Below are 22,817 nucleotides of genomic sequence, written 5' to 3' on the forward strand. Positions count from 1 at the left end.
GAGACTGGAAACTAAGAGCATTTAACCAGGCGCTGTCTCCCATGGCAGCTCCACGACCCCCCTGGCAGCTGAATTCAAGGTCCATGACATGAAAGTCCCCCTGCTCTGCACAGGAGCCACGTGTCAGGGGCTCAGTGGCCACAGCAGCTGGTGGCTGCCACGTGGGAGGAACCGACACAGAGCGAGTCCTCGCTCACAGAATGTCCTGCTGGACAGACTGGCCTGCACATGGTCGGGGCCTCAGGTCAGAGCACTCGGCCCATTTGCATTAAAGGGCTGGGCCTGGCCAGTGCAGCCAGTGGGGTGAGCGCTTTCCTGGGCACTGAAAGGTGTCAGGTGTGACCCCGGGTCAGGGCGCGTATGGGAGCCAACCAATCAGGGCTTCTCTCTCGCATCCAAGTTCCTCTCTTTCTCCCTCTCCCTTCCTCTCTCTCTAATGTCAATAAAAACATATTTTTAAAAGTCAAAGGAATAAAATAAAAGGGCCAAGATGGCTTCTCCTACAGACACGTCAGGTTTCTGTCTGGGATGTGAGCGCACACTCAGCTGGGGTGGAGAACCCACATGGGTGTCTGTGGGCCTGGTGTCTTCAGGCACAAACTGCTCCCTGTCCCAGAGGGGACACCCCTGTCCCTCCACCTCCCTCCCAGGCTGAGGACACTCCCTGTCGGATTTCTAGGGTGAGCTCTCTTCTAGAAGGTCCCAGGGGCAGTGCTGTGAGCTCAGTTTTGGGGTGCAGGCATCCCCTCCCTTATGCAGAGGGATTGTGGGAAGAGAAGAGGAGGGAAAGGCAGGGCCAGTTGGGATTCTCTCCCTGGTTTATCCAGATCAACCTTTCTCAAACTGCGGTCTGTGGAACCCTGAATGATCTGCGAGTCTTTCGTGGGATGTGGCGGGTCAGCACTGTTGCAGGAGATGAAGGACATCCTGGCCTTTCCACTCTGCTGACATGGGCGCTGAGGCCAAGCTCAGCATGAATGGGCTGACAGCCGACCTCCATGGTCCTTCCTCTTCCCAGCACTGACCTGCAGAGAGAAGACAGACAGACAGACAGAGAACAAAACCAGTTTCCCTTTTAAACGACATGACATGATTAAAGGAGGTGTAATTATTATCATTACTGATGTCTCATTCTTCCATCCACATTTTTAAAACATCCTGGCCTCCAGTGGAGATGCCCCAAAGGTGAGCACGGTGCCTGCATTGCCCACAACCACAGAACAATGACCACCACCCTCCCAACAACCAGCACTCAGAGCCACCTGGAATCCACCCAACAGGATCCTACAGCAGCCACAGACTCAGCCACAGAGAGCAGACTGCTGGCTGCCGGAGGGCAGGGGAGGGACTGGGCACAGCAGGTGAAGGAGGAGGAAATACAACATGGTCCTTACAGTGTGGTCATGGGGAGGGAAAGGACAGCACAGGGAACACAGTCAATCACATTGTACCAACTACATGTGAGGCCACATGGTACTAGATGTATGGGGGTGATCACTGTATAAGTTATATGAATGTCTAACCAGAGTTGTACACCTAAACTAACACAATATTGTACATCAACTATATTTGAAAACTTAAAAATATTTTTAAAAAGAAGATATATGTTTGTTGCATTCATTACACAAATGGATTAATTTCTTAACTGTCTTTAATAAAAATGGAGGATAAAAAAACCTTAGACGATGGCCTGGGAAGTACACAAAAAACACTTCTGCCACATTCCCAAGTGTCATGTACCAGGGAGATCATGTGTGGGCGCTGAGCTAGCCTCTTTCTCATGGGATCCCATGTTTACTTTTTTAAAAATTATATTTTATTGATTTTTTACAGAGAGGAAGGGAGAGGGATAGAGAGTTAGAAACATTGATGACAGAGAAACATTGATCAGCTGCCTCCTGCACACCTCCTACCGGTTAGGGCCCATGTTTACATTAAAAAACAAAAATTGAGCCCTAGCTGGTTTGTCTCTATGGTTGGAGCATAGGTCTGTGGACTGTAGGGTCCCAGGTTTGATTCAGGTCAAGGGCACATGCCCAGGATGTGGTCTCAATTCCCAGTAGGGGATGTGCAGGAGGCACCAGATCCATGATTCTCTCTCACTATGGTTGTTTCTATCTCTCTCTCCCTCTACCTTCCTCTCTGAAATCAATAAAAATATATTTTAAAAAATTTTATTTCAGAGAGAAACTGAGAGGGAGACAGAGATGGAAACATCCATGACGGGAGAGAACCACGGATAGGCCGCCTCCTGAATGCCCCCCACTGGGGATCTAGCCTGCAAACCTGCAGGAGCCTCACAGGGAATAGAATCCTGGCCTCCTGGTTCATAGGTCAATGCTCAGCCACTGAGCCACACCAGGCCTGGCCCATGTTTACGTAACAGAACGAATGGCACAGACACTAATATTGCTGAGATCTGGTGAACTGGCTCACACTTCTCAATAATGGACATGAATGCCCAAGCTGGTTTGGCCCGGTGGGTAGAGCATCAGCCCCCAGACTGAAGGTCTGATTCCAATCAAGGGCACATGTCCGAGTGGTGGGCCCAATCCCCAATGGGGCGAGCAGGAGGAGGCCAATCAAAGATTCTCCCTCATCATTCATGTTTCTGTCTCTCTCCCTCCTTCTCCTTCCTCTCTGAAATCAACAAAAATATATATATTTTTAAAATGAAGATGAGCTTTTCCCTTCAGGAAATATCACCTGGCAGGTGCCAACTGACAGTCCTGTTGTCTTGATACAATGTCAGCCCCCAAGAGAAAACCAGAATTTTGGAACAGGTGTGTCCCACAACGTGAGCGAGACCGCTCCCCAGTGCGGACACGCTTTTCTAGGGGGCTCTGTGGGAACAGCAACACCTGTGAGCTTTGATGACGTCATTAAATGCATCAGCACGGGAAGGTCTCTAGGACTTAGAGACACAAGGCATCACTTTACATCACCTGCATGAGGACCAGAGCCAGCCAGCAAGACAGCCCTGGGGACTGTGACAGAACAGATCAGAAACTATTCAATATTCCCCAGCCAGCGGGGCTCGGTGGTTGAACATTGACCTATGAACCAGGAGGTCACAGCTCAACTTTTTGTCAGAGCACATGCCTGGGTTGTAGGCTCCATCCCCAGTGTGGGGCATGTAGGAGGCAACCGATCAATGATTATTTCTTATTATTGATGTTTCTATGTCTCTCTTCCTCTTCCTTCTTCTCTGAAATCAATATAAAATATATATATTTTAAAAACATGACTCCTGTTACCATCTCATAGGCAGTGAGCATGCGACCTGGATTAATAACTGTCTCACCCTGTGGGATCCGTGAGGGTCACTATGATGACGTCACCACACACACAAGGTTATCTGATCGCCTGCCTGTGTGTGAGGCTGTACAGAGATGGTGACACCAAAACCTTGGAAAGTCCCTGAACAGCACAGCGCCCGGGCCAGGCCTCGGGGACAGTGTGACGGGCACCCCGCGCAGGAGGAGGGGCAGGACCGAGTCCCAGGGCCCAGGCCTGCGCTCAGGGTTCCGCAGGGAACAGAGTCTGGGGGGGCAGCTCCGTGGTGGGGACTCCCCAGCGCCCTGGTTTCACTTCTCCTCTCCCAACCTGTGTCGGCGCTTCCTTCCTGGAGACTCGTGACGCGGCCCCGTTTCTCACTCCCATTGGGTGAGCGGTGTCTAGAGCAGCCAATCAGCGTCCCCGGGGCTCCCGGTTATAACTCCTCCGCGGAAGCGCCCGGACTCAGACCGTCCCCCCGACGCCGAGGATGCGGGTCCTGGGCCCCCCCGCCCTCCTCCTGCTGCTCTCGGGGGCGCTGGTCCTGACCCCCAGCTGGGCTGGTGAGTGCGGGGTCGGAGGGGGCGGCGGTGCGGGAGGAGCGAGGGGACCCGGCGGGGGCGCGGGGCCGGGAAGGCGCGTGTCCAGCCCCGGCCCTGCCCCCCGTCCGCCCCCCAGGCCCCCACTCCATGAGGTATTTCCTCACCGCCGTGTCCCGGCCGGGCCGCGGGGAGCCCCGGTACCTCATCGTCGGCTACGTGGACGACACGCAGCTCGTGCGGTTCGACAGCGACGCCCCGAATCCGAGGATGGAGCCGCGGGCGCCGTGGATGCAGCAGCCGTGGGTGGAGCAGGAGGACCCGGGGTATTGGGAGGAGGAGACGCTGTGGGCCAAGGGACTCACACAGGCTTACCGAGTGAACCTGCAGAACCTGCGCGGCTACTACAACCAGAGCGAGGACGGTGAGCCGCGCGCCGGGCCCGTCACGACCCCCCTCCCCACGGACGGGCCGGGGTCGCCCCGAGGGTCCGAGTCCGAGCGTCACCCCGAGGCGGCGGGACCCGCCCGGCCCCCACCCGGGAGGAGCCGCGGGGACTTTGACCCGATTTCACTTTCAGTTTTAGATCCAGTCCCCGCGGGGCGGGCGGGGCGGGGCTGACCGCGGGGCGGGGCTGACCGCGGGGCGGGGCTGACCGCGGGGCGGGCGGGGCGGGCGGGGCGGGGCTGACCGCGGGGCGGGCGGGGCGGGGCGGGGCGGGGCGGGCGGGGCGGGCGGGGCGGGGCGGGGCGGGGCGGGCGGGGCGGGGCTGACCGCGGGGCGGGGTCAGGGTCTCACACCATCCAGAGGATGCATGGCTGCGACCTGGGACCCGATGGGCGCCTCCTCCGCGGGTACGACCAATACGCCTACGATGGCGTCGACTACCTCGCCCTGAACGAGGACCTGACCTCCTGGACCGCGGCCGACATGGCGGCTCAGATCTCTAAGCGCAAGTGGGAGGCGGCCGGTGTGGCAGAGCAAAGGAGGAGCTACCTGGAGGGAACCTGCATGCCATGGCTCCGCCTTTACCTGGACAAAGGGAAGGAGACCCTCCAGCGCGCAGGTACCAGGGCCCTGGGGCCGCCCCCTCTCCCCGGGGCTGGGGCTCCTACAAGGAGACAGGACAGGGGGTCAGTGTCAGACACCCCTCCTTGGGTCAGGGAGGGAGCCCCCTGGAGGTCAGGTCAGGTACCAGAGGGACCCCCCTCCTCTCAGGGACAGTTAGGGGTGCAGGCTCTCCGGGGGTGCAGGGACCCCCTGAAATAGCCCATCAGCGGTTCCCATGGGCCCTGCAGGGGCTCTGGGACCCATGGGGACATTCTCTCTCAGGCTTTGTGCGCTGCCCACACCCACTGTGTCTGAGGCCTGACCCCAGCTTTTCTGAGTCACGTGGCCTCCTGCCCTGGGCTGTGTCTCTGATTCTAGAACTTTCTAAAGACTAGAAGGTCCTTCCGGGTGCCTCTGTCCAGGCTGGTGTGTGGGCTGTGTGCTCCCTCCCCGACCCCAGGTGTGCTGTCCACTCTCAGGATGGTCACATGGGCGCTGCTGGAGTGTCCCATGGCGGATGCAAAGTTCCTGCATTTTCTCCCCTCCCCTCAGACCCTCCAAAGGCACACGTGACCCACCACCCCGTCTCTGCCCATGAGGTCACCCTGAGGTGCTGGGCGCTGGGCTTCTACCCTGCGGACATCAGCCTGACCTGGCAGCGTGACGGGGAGGACCAGACCCAGGACATGGAGCTGGTGGAGACCAGGCCTGCGGGGGACGGCACCTTCCAGAAGTGGGCGGCCGTGGGGGTGCCCCCTGGAGAGGAGCAGAGATACACGTGCCGTGTGCAACACGAGGGGCTGCCCGAGCCCCTGACCCTGAGATGGGGTGAGGAGGGGCCGTGGGCACAGAGCCTCTTCTCAGGACCTCAGGGGGGGTGGGGCTGAGGCCTGGGGTCATTGCCCTCACTCTGCCTTCCTTTCTCCCCCCAGAGCCGCCTTCTCACACCTTCATCATCATCATGGGCATTGCTGGGGGCCTGATTCTGCTGGGAGCTGTGGCTGGAGCTGTGATGTGGGGGAGGCGGCGCTCAGGTGGGCAGGGGTGGGGTCTGAGTGTCTGTTCCACTGGGGTTCCCAGGTAGACGTGTGTCCTGCCTCATTCACGGGAAGCACCATCCCCACCCGTGTGATGTCCAGTGTGGGGCTCTGTGCTCAGACTTACTCTGTAGTGAGGCCCATGGGAAAATGAGGGACCCACTTATCACCTGATGATGCTGGTGGTGGGGACCCCGTGCCCAGCAGCCCTAGGTCAGAGGTCAGGTCCCTGCTGAGTACAGACCTCCAGGAGGGCGATGGGTCCAGACCCCACACATGCCAATTTCCTCATGTTTCCTGGTCCTTCCCTAGGTCTATACACAGGGTTCTGGAAACTTCTCTGGGACCCAGGACTAGGGCTCCCTTTAGGACCTCATGGCCCTGCCTCCTCCCTGGTCTCTCACAGGATGTTTTCTTCCCGCAGGTGGGAAAGGAGGGAGCTACGCTCAGGCTGACAGTGAGTATGGAGGGGTGACCTTTGAGTCTCTGTGACAGTGCAGATGGGAGCCATAGGGGACCCCACCCCATAGTTCCTCCTTAGTCTCCTGCCCTGGGGTCTGACCCTCTCCTGCTGTGCCCCCCACCCCACCCCTCAGGCAGTGACAGCGCCCAGGGCTCTGATATGTCTCTCTCGGCTTCTAAAGGTGAGACCCTGCCGGGGGAAGGGGTGGGCAGAGGGGAGGACTGGGTGGTGGGGAGTCTGTGGGACACTGTGAGCATGAAGTGGACTCTGAGAATGTCACCAGTTACAGCCACTGACCTGAATGTGTTCATGATGCTTGTCCTCCACAGCGTGAGGCTGCTGCCTTGTGGGGACTGAGTGTTGGAAGATGTTCACGCTCCCATTTCCTGACTGAAGAACCTCTGATGGGGGGGCTGGCCTGCTCTGCTCCCCACACTTTCCTGTCAGCAGAGGCGGGCTGGGCCCTCCCCATCCCTGCCTTTACCCCCTGGGGCTCTGAGCTGCAACTTCCTGCTTTGTATTGAAATGAGACTGTGGATTGACCTCGTGTTTTCATTCTTGCCATGACTGGTGACGGGTAATTAAAGGAGACCCTTTAATTAATTATTTTCTCAGAGGAAATAAATGGAAGCACCAAGGATTCTGCGGATTCCTGTGTATTTTGTGCTCTTTGCAGGGGGGACGGGAGAGGCTGTGAGGACGGAGTGTGGTCGGGGCCTGTGCCCAGGTGGTGCTCAGTGCATCGTGGGCTTTGACGTGGTCACTCCTCGGCCGGGTCACCTCTCTGCTCCTCTGACCTTGTCCCTCAGTGTTCCCTGTCCCACCAGGACCTGTGCTCACAGTGACACAGCCTTGTCACTAGTTCGAATGAATCACATCTCCAGGCCCGTCGGCATCCGAGGCTCAGGTCTGGGTCAGGCCCTCAGAACCTCTCTTCTGGCTGTTCGTTGTTTCTTTGCTTTTGTGGATATGATGCCTGTTACTGTGTTTGTGTAGGAGTTTTGGTCTCATTCTCTGGGTGTCCCCGTCTGACAGTATCAGGGCTCATTTTTGCCATCATTGTCCCGCTGGCCCAGGGGTCCCTGCACACAGGACTCTGGTTGGAGAGATGCATTTCAGGCTCCTCTTGCTCTTCCCTCCTTCTAGGGCCTGAAGGTTCCAACCCTCTGATCAGCTTGGTCATTCTGGGGACCAGCCCCCACCCTGACTCTCCAGGACCCTCAGCCAAGAGCCATCTCATCAGCGTCCCACAGACACTTGTCACTGAGCAGATGCCCAGGGTTTTAGGAGCTCAGTGCCAGGAGCCAGGGGCAAACACCAGACACTTTCTCAGATCCATTAATAGCAACAGTGTCCCAATTGAAGATGCTGGCACCTTACTAGAGTCCCACCTACTCATGAACACTGTGTCCAATCCATCGTCCGTTGAAGATGGTTACATGACCCAGACACTACGAAAATTGCCCAACAGTTGTAGTCAGAGGAGAAATTGAATGCAGCCCTAATGTGATATTGCTGCCCACCTCCCAGCATTGAGAATGACAGAGTCAGAGAAAACCAGTTGTTTACAAGAATGTGGACTCATTCTGTCTCATATATTCCTGGTGGGAAAGTAAGTTGTTCCAAACCTGGTGGAAAATGCATTGGCCGCACTCCCTGCACCTAGAGACTGAGAGCAGGATGGGGTGTCAGGGGGAGTCAGAGGCTGAGCGTCACCAACAGGATGACAGGAGATCACACATGGGATGAGGGAGAGAGTGAGAGGCTCAGAAGGACAGATGGACCAAACAGAGAGACACCTGTTGGCAAAAGTGTGGAGAAGAGATAACCCCTACCCATGTTGGTGAGAATGTACTTGTTCTCCAGAAAGAGATTTTCAGCCCTTGTGTACCTCAAACCACCCAATTTACGTGATGGCTCCCTTCCACTGGTTGGGCACTCCTACCGTGTCCCCCAGTGCTTCCCAATGCATTGCCACACATGGGCTGTCACAGCTTGGAAAGTTATTCAAGATGCCAACTCTCCCACCTCCCCTTTGAAAGAAATAATAAAAGGAGAGGATTTAATGAGGTTACACGGATCTCACATATCTTGGAGTTTAGGGCGAGTCACTCTGCCCCATGGGACACCTGTACATTTCTGAGCAGAGACGGGTGAGATAAGGGAAGCAATTCCATTGGAGGGTAAAGAACTCAGGATGAAGCAGTTGATGTAGAAACACACAGGTGGGAATGGCACCTATGTGTTTCTTCTCAATGGACGCTGAGGGGTACCTGTTGGCATCTCTCCCTGGACAGGATTGAAGGGACCACAGGCCTGCAATCCAATTAGTGCCTCCATCGCACTGTCACAGCCTTGACTCCTGTTCTGCGGGCTGACTGCGCTCAGCGACCCCTCTTCTGCTCCATGTGACACGGGCTGGGGCAGGGTCATTGGAAGCCCGGCTGGATCAGAACATTCCAGAGGGCTCCTGACCGAGTGCAGCTGGTGCTGGAAGCCGGCTGGAGGTCCTTGGGCTCTGAGATGGGTGCTGCTCCAAGCTGGGCCCCTGGCTCTAGGGGCTTGTGCCAAGGGTACAAGTCAGACCCACAGACACCACGTGTCACACCCACAGTCCCCTCATGTCACACCCACAGGTCCCTCATGTCAGACCCACAGGCCCCTCATGTCAGACCCACAGGCCCTCATGTCAGACCCACAGGCCCCTCATTTCACACCCACAGGCCCTCATGTCAGATCCTTAGGCCCCTCATGTCACACCCACAGGCCCCTCATGTCACACCCACAGGCCCCTCATGTCAGACACACAGGCTCCTCATGTCACACCCACAGGCCCCTCCTGTCAGACACACTGGCCCCTCATATTACACCCACAGCCCCTCATGTCAGACCCACAGGCCCCTCGTGTCAGACCCACAGGCCCCTCCTGTCAGACACACTGGCCCCTCATATTACACCCACAGCCCCTCATGTCAGACCCACAGGCCCCTCGTGTCAGACCCACAGGCCCCTCCTGTCAGACACACTGGCCCCTCATATTACATCCACAGCCCCTCATGTCAGACCAACAGACACCATGTTTCAGACCCATAGTTGCAATCCTATTCATTATTCAAACGATTTCGTTCCAGACTTTCAACTTTCGACCTTAAGTTGACAAACACATGAGTCCAAATGCTACCTTGAAAACAAGCAAGTTGCATCTCTAAATCGTCAATTGGTATCTATTGGAAATCCTTTAATTCCAAAGTACTGTCAACAACTGCATCCAGATACTTAATTATTTTAATGGTCGTTCTATGCTTCTAAATTGGTTGAATCTTTCACTGAACTGTTCAAATAACGAGTTTACTATATAATGGTACATAAGTATGGGCTCAATTACACTCGTTGTAGTGGCCTTCTCCAAATACTTTTTTTTATCCGAGCTTGTGTTCATTGATTGGTTGGAAACTTCCCCAAAATGGTGGCGGTCAGCTTTCCTGCTCCTGAGTAACCACTTCCCAGTCAGACTGGAATGAAAGATGTGGGTGCTTCTGAGATGCTTGTCCTGGCACCTGCAGGAGAGAGCTATGGGTCTGCGGTCACTGAGCCCAATGGACTGGAAGAAAGTCCTCGGTTCCATTTCAGTCAAGGTCATGTACTGGTTGGGGGCAGGATCCTGGGCCCTGGTCCTGTGCTTGCGGGAGGCAACCAATCAATGTGTCTCTTTCAACAGATGTTTCTCTCTGTCTCTTCGCCTCCTTTCCACTCTCTCTAAATATCAATGGAAAATATATCCTCCAGTGAGGTTTAGCACCACCACAACCAACAACAACATAAAAGTTAAAATAAAATAAAATAAAATAAAAATAAAAAGGCAAGAAAGAAATGTCTAAGAGCCGGGACAGGGCCTCCCTGAGAAGATCTTCACTGTCAACACCACTGTCCAGGACAGGGGCCCGAGGGGGTACTAACCATCACACCTGCTCATAGAAAAGGAACAGGCCTGGGGCGGGGGGTGACTGTCCAGAGGTCACACAGGGAATGAGTCCTGAGGTGGGATTTGAACACAAGTAGGGTGCCCTGGGCATGCCTGCTCGGCCCTTGTGAAAAACTGCTTCTCCCTTCCAGGAAACACCAGCAGAAGCCCAGCTTGGGACTCACTTGGCACGTCTGGGTCTCCTGTGCACTTATCTCATGGCCCCACATGCATGTGGTTGGTGTGATGTTGTCCTGCAGACAAATTCCATGATACCTAGTGGAGGCAGCCTGGGTGTGTGCTGTCTGTTTCCAGGAGAGCTCAGCTACAGGCATCAGCACTCACTACAGTGCCTCCTCTCCTCACTCCAGAGTCTGTTCAGTGGCGCTGTCTACTCTAAGTGACTCAGAGTTCCCCAGAGTCAGAGCCTGGCACACACACTGGGTGCTCAGGGGTGTCTGTGGGGTGAGTGACTGACAGGAGAAGGATGGGGGCCTAGAGGAAGAGCTCCACATGGCAGCAGTGGGCTGGCCGCAGCTGGCCTTCCTCACACCGCCAAGAACCACCAACTCATTCCACAGACATCTAAGGAGCCATGATTGCTCCTGAGGGCAGGAGCCCTTTCTGCCCTGGCCTCTGGGGTAGCTGCCTCCCTTGGTGCTGCCTGCTGCCTCCTCCAGCCCCCCTGGCCACCAGGAGCCACCCCTCCCCCGTCTGGCTCCTCCCTGGTCTAATCTGACTTGTACTCCAATGTCCTCCTGTCCTTCCCAGCTGTTTCTGCCCAAAACCCTGCTTTCGCGGGAGGCGGGGGCCGGGCCGGTGAGCAGGCGGAGCTGCCCAAGGTTGGGGCTGCGGGAGCTTCCGTTCTGAGTGGACTTGACCTTTTTCCTGAGTTCAAAGTAGCGTGAGTTTTTCTTCTGAATTTTGTCCCAGTTCGCAAAGGGCAGTGAGAAGTCCAGGCACTCAGATCTCCCTGCCGCCCACCCCTCCTGACCCCCGCCTGCCCCACCCCTGGAAGGGGCCTCCGCATAGTCCCCTGCCCCCCTCCCTCCCTCTCCCACTGACCCTATGGGTGGTGGGGGGCAACGAGGCGGGTTAGGGCCCAGGAGAGGAGCAAGGGTGGGCGCCTTTTGCAGAGGGGCAGCTGAAGGCAGGGGAGGGGCCTGGCAGCGGGCTCTGTGGTCTGGGACCAGGGAAGGCAGGAGGGGGACGGAGATGCAGGCTCTGAGAAGCGCATGGGAACAATTCACCAGCATCTGCCCAGAAATAAAGTCACTGATGAGGTGCCAGCGCGGTTCCGGGTTCTGTGGGGGTGCCACCCTGTGGGTTCGGTGGGAGAAGGGAGAGAGGTTTTGGGGAACCCACCCAGCTCCTGGGCAGGCGTTCCTGCCCTTGAGTCTGGAGAGGGGACCCGGTGAGAGGCGATGGAGGTGAAGGCTCCCCCATTTCCACCCGCGGGAGATGCGCACACCCGCTACGGGCCCAGGATCAGGTCACCCCACGTCCCTCTCAGAGGCGGGGAAAGGGCCGGCTCAGCACCAGGCCCGCCGGGGCGGTGGTTCTGGAGACTGGGCTGTGACCAGGAGCCAGGCTGTGCTCCCAGAGGTCTGTGCGGGCCTGGCTGGGGGTTGGGGTGGTCCTTCTGTCCCAGCTCCTTAGGGCCTGGCCAGGGGCTCAGTAGTTCCTAAGCCTCGGCACCCCCTCCCGTGTATCTGGCCCTTGGCCTGGAACAGGGGCAACGCCAGGCCCCACCGCACCTGCCGGGTGAGTGATGGGAGCAGCCTGGGCCGCCCTCGCCTGGTCCCTGAATCCATCTCAGTCCCAACTTCCAAACACACCCCGAAGCCGTGACCTCCTGGACCCCCCTCACCCTCCAGGTCCAGCCGCTTCCAACAGCTCGGAACTCACGGCTTCCGATGGCTCTCACGGGCGACGGTGACCCCACGGCGTGAGTGAGGAGGAGAGATGGCAGCGAGCTCCCGCCAAGCGGAATCCTACTGGTCTGCGACCGGGTCTCCATCGCCTGCAGACCAGGCTGGGCTTTTTTATTTATTTATATTAAATATATTTTATTGATTTTTTACAGAGAGGAAGGGAGAGGGACAGGTAGCTAGAAACATCATGAGAGAGAAACATCGATCAGCTGCCTCCTGCACACTCCCTACTGGGGATGTGCCCACAACCAAGGTACATGCCCTTGACCGGAATCAAACCTGGGACCCTTCAGTCCTCAGGCCGATGTTCTGTCCACTGAGCCCAACAGGTTAGGGCAGGCTTTTTTATTTTAAAAGAAATAAATTATTTTCTTTTTAAATTACTTTTAGGGACAGAAAGAGGGGGGGCGGCGGGGGAGAAACATTGAACCTATTGAGCTTGAACCCAAAACCAGGGCAAGTGCCCAAACACGGAACCGAACGCGCGACCCTCCATGACCCCTCGGCACCCAGGCCCACGCTGGTGTCCCTGAGCCACACCCACCAGGGCCGGGTCTGTGTGTCTGGGTCCTTCAAAGGCTTCTGACGCCTTCCAACCAGCTCATAGGCCAACATGCCCCATGCGGCCCCAGGCGATTCTCTCCCGGAAACCATGTGTGAGCTGATTATGAAAAATGGATCAACCCTGGCCTCTAACCAATCACAGGGCGGGGAGGGAACAGGAAGTGATGCCGGGAGCGGGCATATAAACAGGCGGATGCCAGCGCCTGGCACAGAATTCGCCAGTCTGGGCTGCAGGAGCTGCGGCTGTGGGGGCCGCGGAGGCATCTGAGGCCGGGGGTTTGGAAGTGAGTGAAACCCATCTCATTCTCTCCTCTCTTCCCCCTAGAACTGAGGTCCAGTTACCAAGTCCATACCTTCCGTCCCTCTCCATGAGGAGCTGACTTCAGACCCGGATTGCTCCAGTCCGATTAGAGATGTTCCCAGGGAAAATGGCTACAGACCAGGCATTTTCCGATGGTCATGGGCACCCCCAGGACAGCCTGGGCTGGGAGCTGCCACTTGCCAGACGACCCCAGGGAAACCTCACTGAAGAACAGCACAGGGGCTCTGAGAGGGGGCACGGATTCTTCAGAGCCTTTCCAACACTCAGAGGACGCGGACCCCCTCCAGAGCGTGCACACAATGTCTGGGCTCCTCCAGCGCCGGCGCAGGCCTGATGTGCTCACCAAGAAACAGATCTTGGAGCAGCATGGCGGACTTGGCTCTTTGTCTTCTGAGGATCATGATTTTGACCCCATGGCTGAGATGTTGGTCCATGACTATGATGACGAAAGAACTCTTGAAGAGGAGATGATGGATGAGGGTAAAAACTTCAGCTCTGAAATTAAAGACTTAGAAATGGAAGGAAGCATGCCCATGGAAGACCTGCTGGCCTTCTACAGCTCTGAGCCCGTGCTGCCTGCCACGGTGGAGCCCAGTGCCCACAGCTCCTCAAGTGAACTTGCCGACCAGCTTCCAGACATGTCACTGGACAAGGAGGAAATAGCAAAAGACCTGCTGTCAGGTTATGACGAGGAGGCGCCGTCTACAGCAGACGACCTAATGCCGTCTCTGACTTTCCACGAGGCTTCCGACTTCTTCCCCAGGCCTTTGCACTCAAATGCTACTTGTGAAGGAGATAAAGAATCAGAGATTGAAGATGCTGAAACAGACAGTGGTAACTCACCTGAAGATTTGAGGAAGGAAATAAGGATCGGTTTACAATATCAGGCCGAGATTCCCCCTTATCTTGGAGAGTATGGTGATGATGATGATGATGATGAGAAAGTATCTGAAGATGGAGACCAGCTCCTTTGGCGTCCTGGTGTGGTTGCGGAGAGCAAAGTGAAGGAGTACCTTGTCGAGGCCTCATTCAGAACTGGAAATGAGAAAACGGTGGACGGGGTTTCGGCCGAGCCCTCACCAGGGACAATGAGCAGGCATTATATGAGCTGCTCAGGTGCGACCATAATATCAAGGAGGCGCTCGAGAGGCATTGCCCCAGGGGAAAGACATCTCAGGAGGGAATGACTGCGTGGACAGAAGAAGAAATCCAGAGCTTTGAACATGCACTCGTGCTCTTTGGAAAAGACTTTTATCGTATACAGAAGAGCTGGATGAAGACCAGAACGGTGGCAGAGTGCGTGGCCTTCTACTACATGAGGAAGATGTGGAAGAAGTCTGAGCGCTAGGACTGCTTCGACTACTTTGTGCAGCAGACATGGTTCAGAAAGAATCGCTACAACCACCACCCCAGAGTGACAGACTACATGGACCACCTGGTGGATGAGACCGAAGCTCTGGGGCTGGGGGGTGGGGGCAGTCAGTTCTCCCGGCTTAACCGCCACCCGCCCTGACCCTGTTCCTGGTCCGCAGCTGAACATAGTCAACTCTTTCACTGCAGGGGACTTGTCAGCCTTGACCAGCAGTGCAGCAGCTCCGCCCCCCCCCCCCCCCCCCATCACCCGGGACTGTGAGCTGCCTGGAGGAGGGCTTTCCTCCGCTGGGCAGCATACCCCGCGGCCCAGTGACTCCCGTGCCTGTGGTGACAGAGGAGCTGCTCGCCCGGCTCAGCAATGGAGAGAGCGACTGCTTTAACCTGTTTGAGACTGGATTTTACCCCTCGGAGCTGAACCCCATGACCCTATGCAGTGAGGAGTCCGAAAAGGCCAACAAAGAGATTGAAAATGGGCCTTGCTGTTCCTGAACCCTTTATGAGTGCAGTTTCTGGGTGTGGACTTTGACAGCCACACACACCACATCGCCAGTGCCAAAATGGCCGTGTCCGTGGCTGACTTTGGCAGCCTGTCTGCCAGCGAGGCCAATGGCTTCATCAGTGCCCACGCCCTGCACCAGCATGCCGCCCTCCACTCTGAGAGACCCGCGGCGGCCTGCAGCCCAGTGAGCGCCAGGACACGTTGGGCTGGCTTAGTCTTTCACTGGAAGCTTGAACGTTTTCACTATGACATCAGTGATGTCAGCATGTATAGAACTCTATCTGGATTTATCAAGAGTATTTTCACCCTGACCGGTTTGGCTCAGTGGATAGAGCGTTGGCCTGGTGACTGAAAGGTCCCAGGTTTGATTCTGGCCAAGGGCATGTACCTTGGTTGTGGGCACATGCCCAGTGGGGAGTGTGCAGGAGACAGCTGATCACTGTTTCTCTCTCATCAATGTTTCTGACTCTCTATCCCTCTCCCTTCCTCTCTGTAAAAAATCAATAAAATATATTTTTTTAAAAAAGAAAGGGTATTTTCATTTCTCAGTCCATAAATGTGGAAAACCATGAGCAGCAGAGCTTTAAGCTCTGTCTCCCTCACCTCCCAGGCCTCTCTACTCCCCGCCTTTCCAGTCTCTTCCGCTCCCACATTTAAAACCTGTAGCTCAAAACCAGCACATGTTCAGGACCGAAGGGAGTGGCTTCTCGTGTAAGTTCCTTTTGCCGTAAGGGATGCAGCGGAATAAGTGTTTACAGGTGCCGACCCTGATCCCTGCTAAATGTAGCACTTTTTGGTTTTCTTAATTAAGCAAAAGCAGGGGTAGGTTTCTTTAAACTGCACAGACATGCAAGGGTTTTTTTTAAAAATGGAAACTCCTCTCATGTGATTCAGCTAGGGCACTTCCGTTTACAAACAGCACGTCCACCTCTGGGAGTGGGTGAGGGGCTGCATGCAGAGCAGAGACGCTCGGATGTTTCTGGATTCTCTGCCAGGGCACCTTCCACAGAATGGCTTGTTTTACGGTCAGGAGATTTATGAGCTTCATTGATTGCTACGGATTGGGTGTGTGAAATTGTGTATCCAGATGGTGTTTGTCCACCCTTGTCAAGGTTGTGATTGGAAAAGCCACACCGGCCACCGATGGCGGAGTCTGTCCCCGGGCAGTGTCCTGGGTGCCCTGCAGAACAGAGACCATACATTCCTTCATTGCTATTGTTCTCACGTGTGTTGTTGCCTGTTAACTATCTATCCTGTGCCCACTAATGGAAAAGAAGTAGGTGTGGCCCTGGCCTGCTCAGTGGGTAGAGCCGACGTCCGCCTTAGGGTCCCGGGTTCAATTCGTGTCCAGGGCGCATGCCCGCCAGGGTCACAGGCTGTAGTGAGCCCCACTAGGGGGCGTGCAGGAGGCGGCCGATTCAAGATTCTCAAGGATGAGGTTTCGATCTCCCATCCTCTCTGAAATCAATAAAAATATATATATTTTAAAAGAAGCATGTGTCTATCATTTTACATTTTTCCCAATCCCAGAGGTTCCCCCAACTCCCCACTCATACCCCCAACCCCTTTGCTTTCTCCCACCTCCCTCCCTCCCTCATCTGTCACCAGTGGATTGTCTGTAACCCACTTACGTCTCCTTCTTGGATTGTCGTGTATAAAACAAAGTGCCGCCCCGGCCTGTTTTGGTCAGTGGGTAGAGCATCGGCCTGGGGACTCAAAGGGTCCGGGGTTCCATTCGAGTCAAGGGCGCAGGCCCAGGTCACGGGCTTGATCCCCAGTAGGGAGTGTGCAGGAGGCAGCTGATGGGTGATTCTCTCTCATGGTAGATGCTTCTATGGCTCTCTCTCCCTCTCCCTTCCTCTCTGATATCAATGAGGATATATATTTTAAAAGCCACACAAATGTATTATTGCACTTCCACGTAGTAAAAAGTATACTTGTACAATGTTTTGTACTTGCATTTTGTGTTATTAAAACAGTGACGGGCAGGCGGGGAGGGGAGTGCTGGGCCAGCCCCCGGGGCGCCGTGGGGGGTGTGTGTGTAGGGGTGGGGGCGCGATGGCCCGCCAGCGGGGACCACAGGGGACCAGCTATCCGTGGCCAACTCAGTATCGTTCTGCTTGGGCGGGATTCTGACTTAGAGGCGTTCAGTCATAATCCCATAGATGGTAGCTTCGCCCCAATGGCTCCTCAGCCAAGCACATATACCCAATGTCTGAACCTGTGGTTCCTCTCCGACTGAGCAGGATTACCGTGGCAACAACACATCATCAGGAGGGTAAAACTAACCTGTCTCACGACGGTCTAAACCCAGCTCACGTTCCCTATTAGTGGGTGAACAATCCAACGCGTGGTGAATTCTGCTTCACAATGATAGGAAGAGCCGACATCGAAGGATCAAAAAGCAACGTCGCTATGAACGCTTGGCCGCCACAAGCCAGTTATCCCTGTGGTCACTTTTCTGACATCTCCTCCTGCTTCTAACCCAGAAGGTCAGAAGGATCGTGAGGCCTCGCTTTCATGGTCGGTATTGGTACTGAAAATCAAGATCAAGCGAGCTTTTGCCCTTCTGCTCCGCAGGAGGTTTCTGTCCTCCCTGAGCTCGCCTGAGGACACCTGCGTTCCCCTTTGACAGGTGTACCGCCCCAGTCACACTCCCCACCTGGCACTGTCTCCGGAGCGGGTCGCTCCCAGGCCGGCGAGGGCCCCTCCGGACTCGCCCGCCCACCTCACCGGGTCAGTGAAAAAGCAATCAGAGTAGTGGTATTTCACCGGCCGCCAGCAAGGCCAGCGTGCCCCCCTCCCTGCCCCCTCGCGGGGACTCAGGGAAGGGGCGCCGGGGCCTCCCACTTATTCTGCACCTCTCATGTCTCTTCTCCTGCCAGACTAGAGTCAAGCTCAACAGGGTCTTCTTTCCCCGCTGATTCCGCCAAGCCTGTTCCCTTGGCTGTGGTTTGGCTGGATAGTAGGTAGGGACAGTGGGAATCTCCTTCATCCATTCATGCGCCTCACTAATTAGATGACAAGGCATTTGGCTACCTTAAGAGAGTCCTAGCTACTCCCGCCATTTACCCGCGCTTCATTGAATGTCTTCACTTCACATTCAGAGCCATAGGCAGAAATCACATCGCATCAACACCCGCCGCGGGCCTTCGCGATGCCTTGTTTTAATTAAACATTCGGATTCCCCTGGTCCGCACCAGTTCTAAGTCGGCTGCTAGGCTCTGGCCAGGAGCTGTGAGGGGGTGAACCCCACCGCAACCCAGGGTGCAACCGGCTGCCCTCCGCAGCTGGGCGATCCACAGGAAGGGCCTGGCTCCTGTCCAGAGTCTCCACCACCTTCGCAGCAACCGCCCCCGCCCCCCCAACCCTGGGAGGAAGAGAGGGAGGAGAGCCACATGGGAGCAGTTTTGCTCCTTGGAGCACAGGAGGATGATTGGTTGGTGCTGGCAGACGGGGGCGGAGCCTCGGATGCTCTTCCACTGGGAGCCCACCAATTACACAGCCAGAATGGGTGAGCGGCTCTAGCCTGACTTCTGATTGGCTCAGAACTCTCACCTCCAGATGTTTAATTCTCTCTCACTGCAGCACAGGGCTTTGTTGGTAAACCAGCTGACTCCAGAGTGGGAGGGGAGAGAGAGACTTAAAAAGATATAGGTGGGCCTTCCTTCTGCTTCTGGATGGTGCGCGGGCTGCCACCTGAAGCTCTGAGATAGAGTCCCTTCGTGAAACAAGGAACGTCGGGGTTCACAGATGGTCCATGAGGAACTTCAGATGCTCCTGGGAGCAGTCGGCCGTTTCTAACAGGAATCGGAGAGTCGCTTGATCCTCAGGTGCCCACCTGCCGGAAGCCAGTCCATCCTTGCTACTTGACACAGTCGCTGCAGGGAAGGAACATCTGCACAGCATATGTTTCAAGAGACCTGGCGGATATGGCATTCTGTTCTTAATATGTTTGCTCCCCTTCTTGGTGCTATGTGTTTTAACCAAGGTCACCTCTCTGAGAAAGGTTGTTTCCCCAGGTAGGGATTTTTCCCTTAAGTTAGGGAGGGAATAAAACCCCTGAACTAAATGCCAGGTGGGTAGTTAATCACTTTAACTACTAACAATCACCCTTAAGCTATATAATCTTTATTCTCTGGAATGGAGGTAAGAAACACCTTAACCCTTGGAATAGAAATTGACAGGAATAAAATCAACTGGTATAATGACAGATGTAACAAGACAATAAAAAACAGAACCTGGCTGGAGAACTTGGCTAGAGATTCTGGCTAGGCTGCTGATCAATTGAACGCTGTCTCCGTGTCATTCCTTCTTCTCCGACTCTGTCCACACCTTTGGGGACCCCTGGACCTTCAGGGGTTGGACCCCAACACCCACCGTCATTGAATTGAAGATCACGCTGTGCCCCCCGAGGCTCCGCTCCCTTTCACCTGCATCGCCTTTGCCCACTGAGGCCTTTCAAGGTCGCGGACACAGCCATTACTGAGGTCTCTACTGTTTCTTCAAGACCTTACCAAACAACCATGTCATCAGAGTTGAGCAAGAAGCGGAAGCACAAGGAGATTTCAAGTGATGGAGCTCCAGCGGAAGGGAAACGGAATCCTTCTGACCCCGAGCAGGAAGGCAAATACTACAGTGAGGAGGCTGAGGTGGACCTGGGGGACCCTGGAAGAGACTATGAGCTGTACAAGTACACGTGCCAGGAGTTGAAGCGACTCATGGCCAAGATCCAGGGCCTGAAGAGCAGGGGAGGCAAGGATGCGGCAGTTGAGATTGAAGATCGCAGGATCCTGGGTTTGTGTTCATTTCATGACTCTAAAGAAGCTTAACCGATTAGCCCACATCAGGGCGAAGAAAGGACGAGATCAGACCCATGAGGCCAAGCAGAAAGTAGACGCCTGTCACCTGCAGCTCCAGAACCTGTTGTATGAGCTGATGCACCTGCAGAAGGAGATCACTACATGTCCGGAGTTCAAGTCAAAGCATGAAGAAATTGATCTGGTCAGTGTAAAGGAGTTTTATCAAGAGGCTCCTCCAGATATCAACAAGGCTGAGATCACCATGGGAGACCCTCACCAGCAAACCCTTGCACGTCTGGATTGGGAGCTGGAGCAGCAGAAAAGGTTGGCGGAGAAGTACCGAGAGTCCCTCTCCATCAAGGAGAAGATCTTTAAGGAGATTGAAGTGAAGAAGGAATACCTGAGCGGCCTCCAGCCTCTCCTGAACAGCATCATTCAGGCTTCCCTCCCGGTGCAAGAGTACCTGTTCATGCCTTTCGACCAGGCTCACAAACAGTATGAGTCGGCCAGACACCTGCCACCTCCCCTCTATGTTCTCTTTGTCCAGGCCACGGCGTATGGGCAGGCCTGTGATAAAACACTGTCTGTGGCGATCGAAGGCAGTGTGGACGAAGCCAAGGCCCTGTTTAAACCTCACGAGGAATCCCAAGATGACCAGAGTGACTCGGATGCCGAGGAAGAGCAGACCACGGAACGTCGGCGACCCACACTGGGAGTCCAGTTGGATGACAAACGCAAGGAGATGCTGAAGAGGCACCCGCTGTCCGTCATGCTGGACCTGAAGGGCAAAGATGACAGTGTGCTTCACCTGACCTTTTACTATCTCATGAACCTCAATATCATGACAGTAAAAGGCAAAGTGACAACTGCCACGGAGCTGATCACCCCCATCAGTGCAAGTGACTTGCTGTCTCCTGACTCAGTCCTGAGCTGTCTGTATCCTGGGGATCATGGAAAGAAAACGCCAAATCCAGCCAATCAGTACCAGTTTGATAAAGTGGGCATCCTGACTTTGAGAGGCTACGTCCTTGATTTAGGACACCCCTACTTGTGGGTACAGAAGCTGGGTGGCCTCCACTTCCCTAAAGAGCAGCCCCAGCCTAGGGTGATTGCTGACCACTTGCTGAGCTCCAGTCACATGGAGACCAACATGAAACTGCTAAAGACCAGAGTGCAGTCCCGCCTGGCCCTCCACAAACAGTTCGCATCCCTGGAATATGGCATTGTACCAGTTACTAGTGATTGCCACTACCTCTTCCCTGCAAAGGTTGTCTCTCGCCTGGTGAAGTGGGTGACGATTGCCCATGAGGATTACGTGGAGCTGCATTTCACCAAAGACATTGTGGAGGCAGGACTGGCTGCGGACACCAATCTCTACTACATGGCACTCGTGGAAAGGGGCACAGCCAAACTCCAGGCAGCTGTGGTGCTGAACCCCGGCTACTCCTCCATCGCACCCATTTTCCACCTCTGTCTGAACTGGAAAGTGGAGAAAACCAACAGCAATGATGACAATATTCGGGCCATGGAGAACGAGGTCAACGTGTGCTACAAGGAGCTGTGTGGGCCCCGGCCCGGCCATCAGCTCTTGACCAACCAGCTGCAGCGCCTGTGCGTGCTACTAGACGTCTACCTGGAGACCGAGATCCATGATGACAGCGTGGAGGGGCCCAAGGAGTTTCCCCAGGAGAAGATGTGTCGGCAGCTTTTCAGGGGCCCCAGCAGGATGAAGCCGTTTAAATATAACCATCCTCAAGGATCCTTCAGCCATCGCTGACCTGCTCAGCCTTTTGTTTTCCCCTGGGCCCTCGGTGCTGTGCCTCCGCTTTCTTTTCTGTTCCACATGTGGCTCCTGATAGTCTCCAAAGACAGGTTTTATGTTTCTAGCCAATTAAAGTGTCATCTGACCAAAAATAAAAAGATATAGGTGGTTAGAACTCGACTCCATTATTCAAGCGTAACACCTAGTATTTACTAACACAATTACTATGTGATCACGCAGCCAAACTGTTACAACCGATTTACAGCCGTGATTCTCCAACCGTCATGTGCACCAGAATCACCTGAGCCTTGTCAAACACACGTTGCCTGGCTCCACCCTGAGTCAGTTCTGTGGGCCAGGAATGGGGTCCTTTAATGGACAAATGTAACAAGATCCCAGGTGATGCTGAGGCGGCCTGTCTGGGGACTAGGCATCATCGCTGCTCGCAAAGATTATTATGAAAATGAATTTCAATCTGGGTCTGCAATAGGCTATAGGATGCAGCTTATGTTGAACTGTTGTTCTTCCAGAGGGTGGCAGGCATTGGAAGTGTGGCCATGTTGCACTTCTGCGTGATCTCTGCCGATGGCACTGTGGACTTGTTTGAGTGAAGTCCTTGCAGACATAACATTCATTGTCACAGTTGTTGGGTATTGAGTTATCAGTTCTTTGAAGAAAAAATTTTGAGAAGGTGTGGGAGGAATCTGTTTCATAAAATTGCACCATGAAGCTCATGACTAACCTTTGACTAGCAGGAGTTTTAAGTATGCTATGAGAAATCTGTAAGGAAGAGTGAAATGACCAGATAGTGAAAGAAAGGTGAGCTTGCCAGACAAGGATTTCCGTGTAGATTTTTGTCTTTATTTGAGGATCTTCAACAAGTGACCGTGAAACATTGAAGAAAGAACCTGCCATTGTTACACCCACATCTGGGTGTCGCTGTTTACATTCCTTTGTTGAGCCTATATCGTCATAAGCTTTTTAGCAAGAATATGGGGAGCACTTCTGTTTCCTGGTAAAGAAAAGATCAGAGGCCATGGATACTGACAACAGATTGGTCTGTTTCATTCTGTCTTTTTCCGTGGTTATATCTCCTGCCGCGTCTCCATTTATAAGCGAAACCTAGACAACCTACAAGAATGTGTTTTGTAGTTGATTGAGGAAGAATACAGAAAACCTCGCTTTCATTTTTCGGTGAAGAAGGCCAATTTTGTACAGTTTTTGTCAACATAAA

The 22,817-nt window shown here is 54.7% G+C and overlaps 4 protein-coding genes and 1 pseudogene across 5 annotated transcripts in view; 4 read left to right on the forward strand and 1 right to left on the reverse strand.

The window, feature by feature from the left end:
* LOC138999567 (saoe class I histocompatibility antigen, A alpha chain-like) overlaps positions 1–22,817 on the reverse strand; it is a 372,085-nt gene that overhangs the window by 271,950 nt on the left and 77,318 nt on the right. The window lies entirely within an intron of this gene.
* The window catches only part of LOC138999557 (class I histocompatibility antigen, Gogo-B*0102 alpha chain-like), a 79,324-nt gene that overhangs the window by 34,918 nt on the left and 21,589 nt on the right, over positions 1–22,817 (forward strand). The gene's annotated exons all lie outside the window — the stretch shown is intronic.
* LOC138999558 (saoe class I histocompatibility antigen, A alpha chain-like) lies at positions 3,736–7,005 on the forward strand. Of its 2 annotated transcripts, XM_070401714.1 has the most exons (8): positions 3,737–3,839; positions 3,955–4,239; positions 4,606–4,881; positions 5,418–5,693; positions 5,798–5,899; positions 6,327–6,359; positions 6,499–6,546; positions 6,695–7,005. In XM_070401714.1, the coding sequence occupies exons 1-8, from the start codon at positions 3,767–3,769 to the stop codon at positions 6,697–6,699; spliced, it is 1,098 nt and encodes a 365-aa protein (XP_070257815.1). In that variant the 5' UTR covers positions 3,737–3,766; the 3' UTR covers positions 6,700–7,005. The 2 variants fall into 2 exon arrangements, with proteins under 2 accessions (XP_070257816.1, XP_070257815.1); XM_070401715.1 differs by lacking the exon at positions 6,499–6,546 and having other exon boundaries at positions 3,736–3,839.
* LOC138999547 (mesoderm induction early response protein 3-like) lies at positions 13,527–15,446 on the forward strand (annotated as a pseudogene).
* LOC138999537 (THO complex subunit 5 homolog) lies at positions 19,546–21,598 on the forward strand. The gene is given in 2 exon segments (XM_070401675.1): positions 19,546–19,818; positions 19,820–21,598. Coding segments are annotated over 2 exon segments (2,052 nt in total).

The sequence above is a fragment of the Myotis yumanensis genome, unplaced genomic scaffold (genome assembly GCF_028538775.1).
Source record: "Myotis yumanensis isolate MYYU_CA2020_CCGP unplaced genomic scaffold, mMyoYum1.0.hap1 SCAF_23, whole genome shotgun sequence".
Classification (NCBI taxonomy): Eukaryota; Metazoa; Chordata; class Mammalia; order Chiroptera; family Vespertilionidae; genus Myotis; species Myotis yumanensis.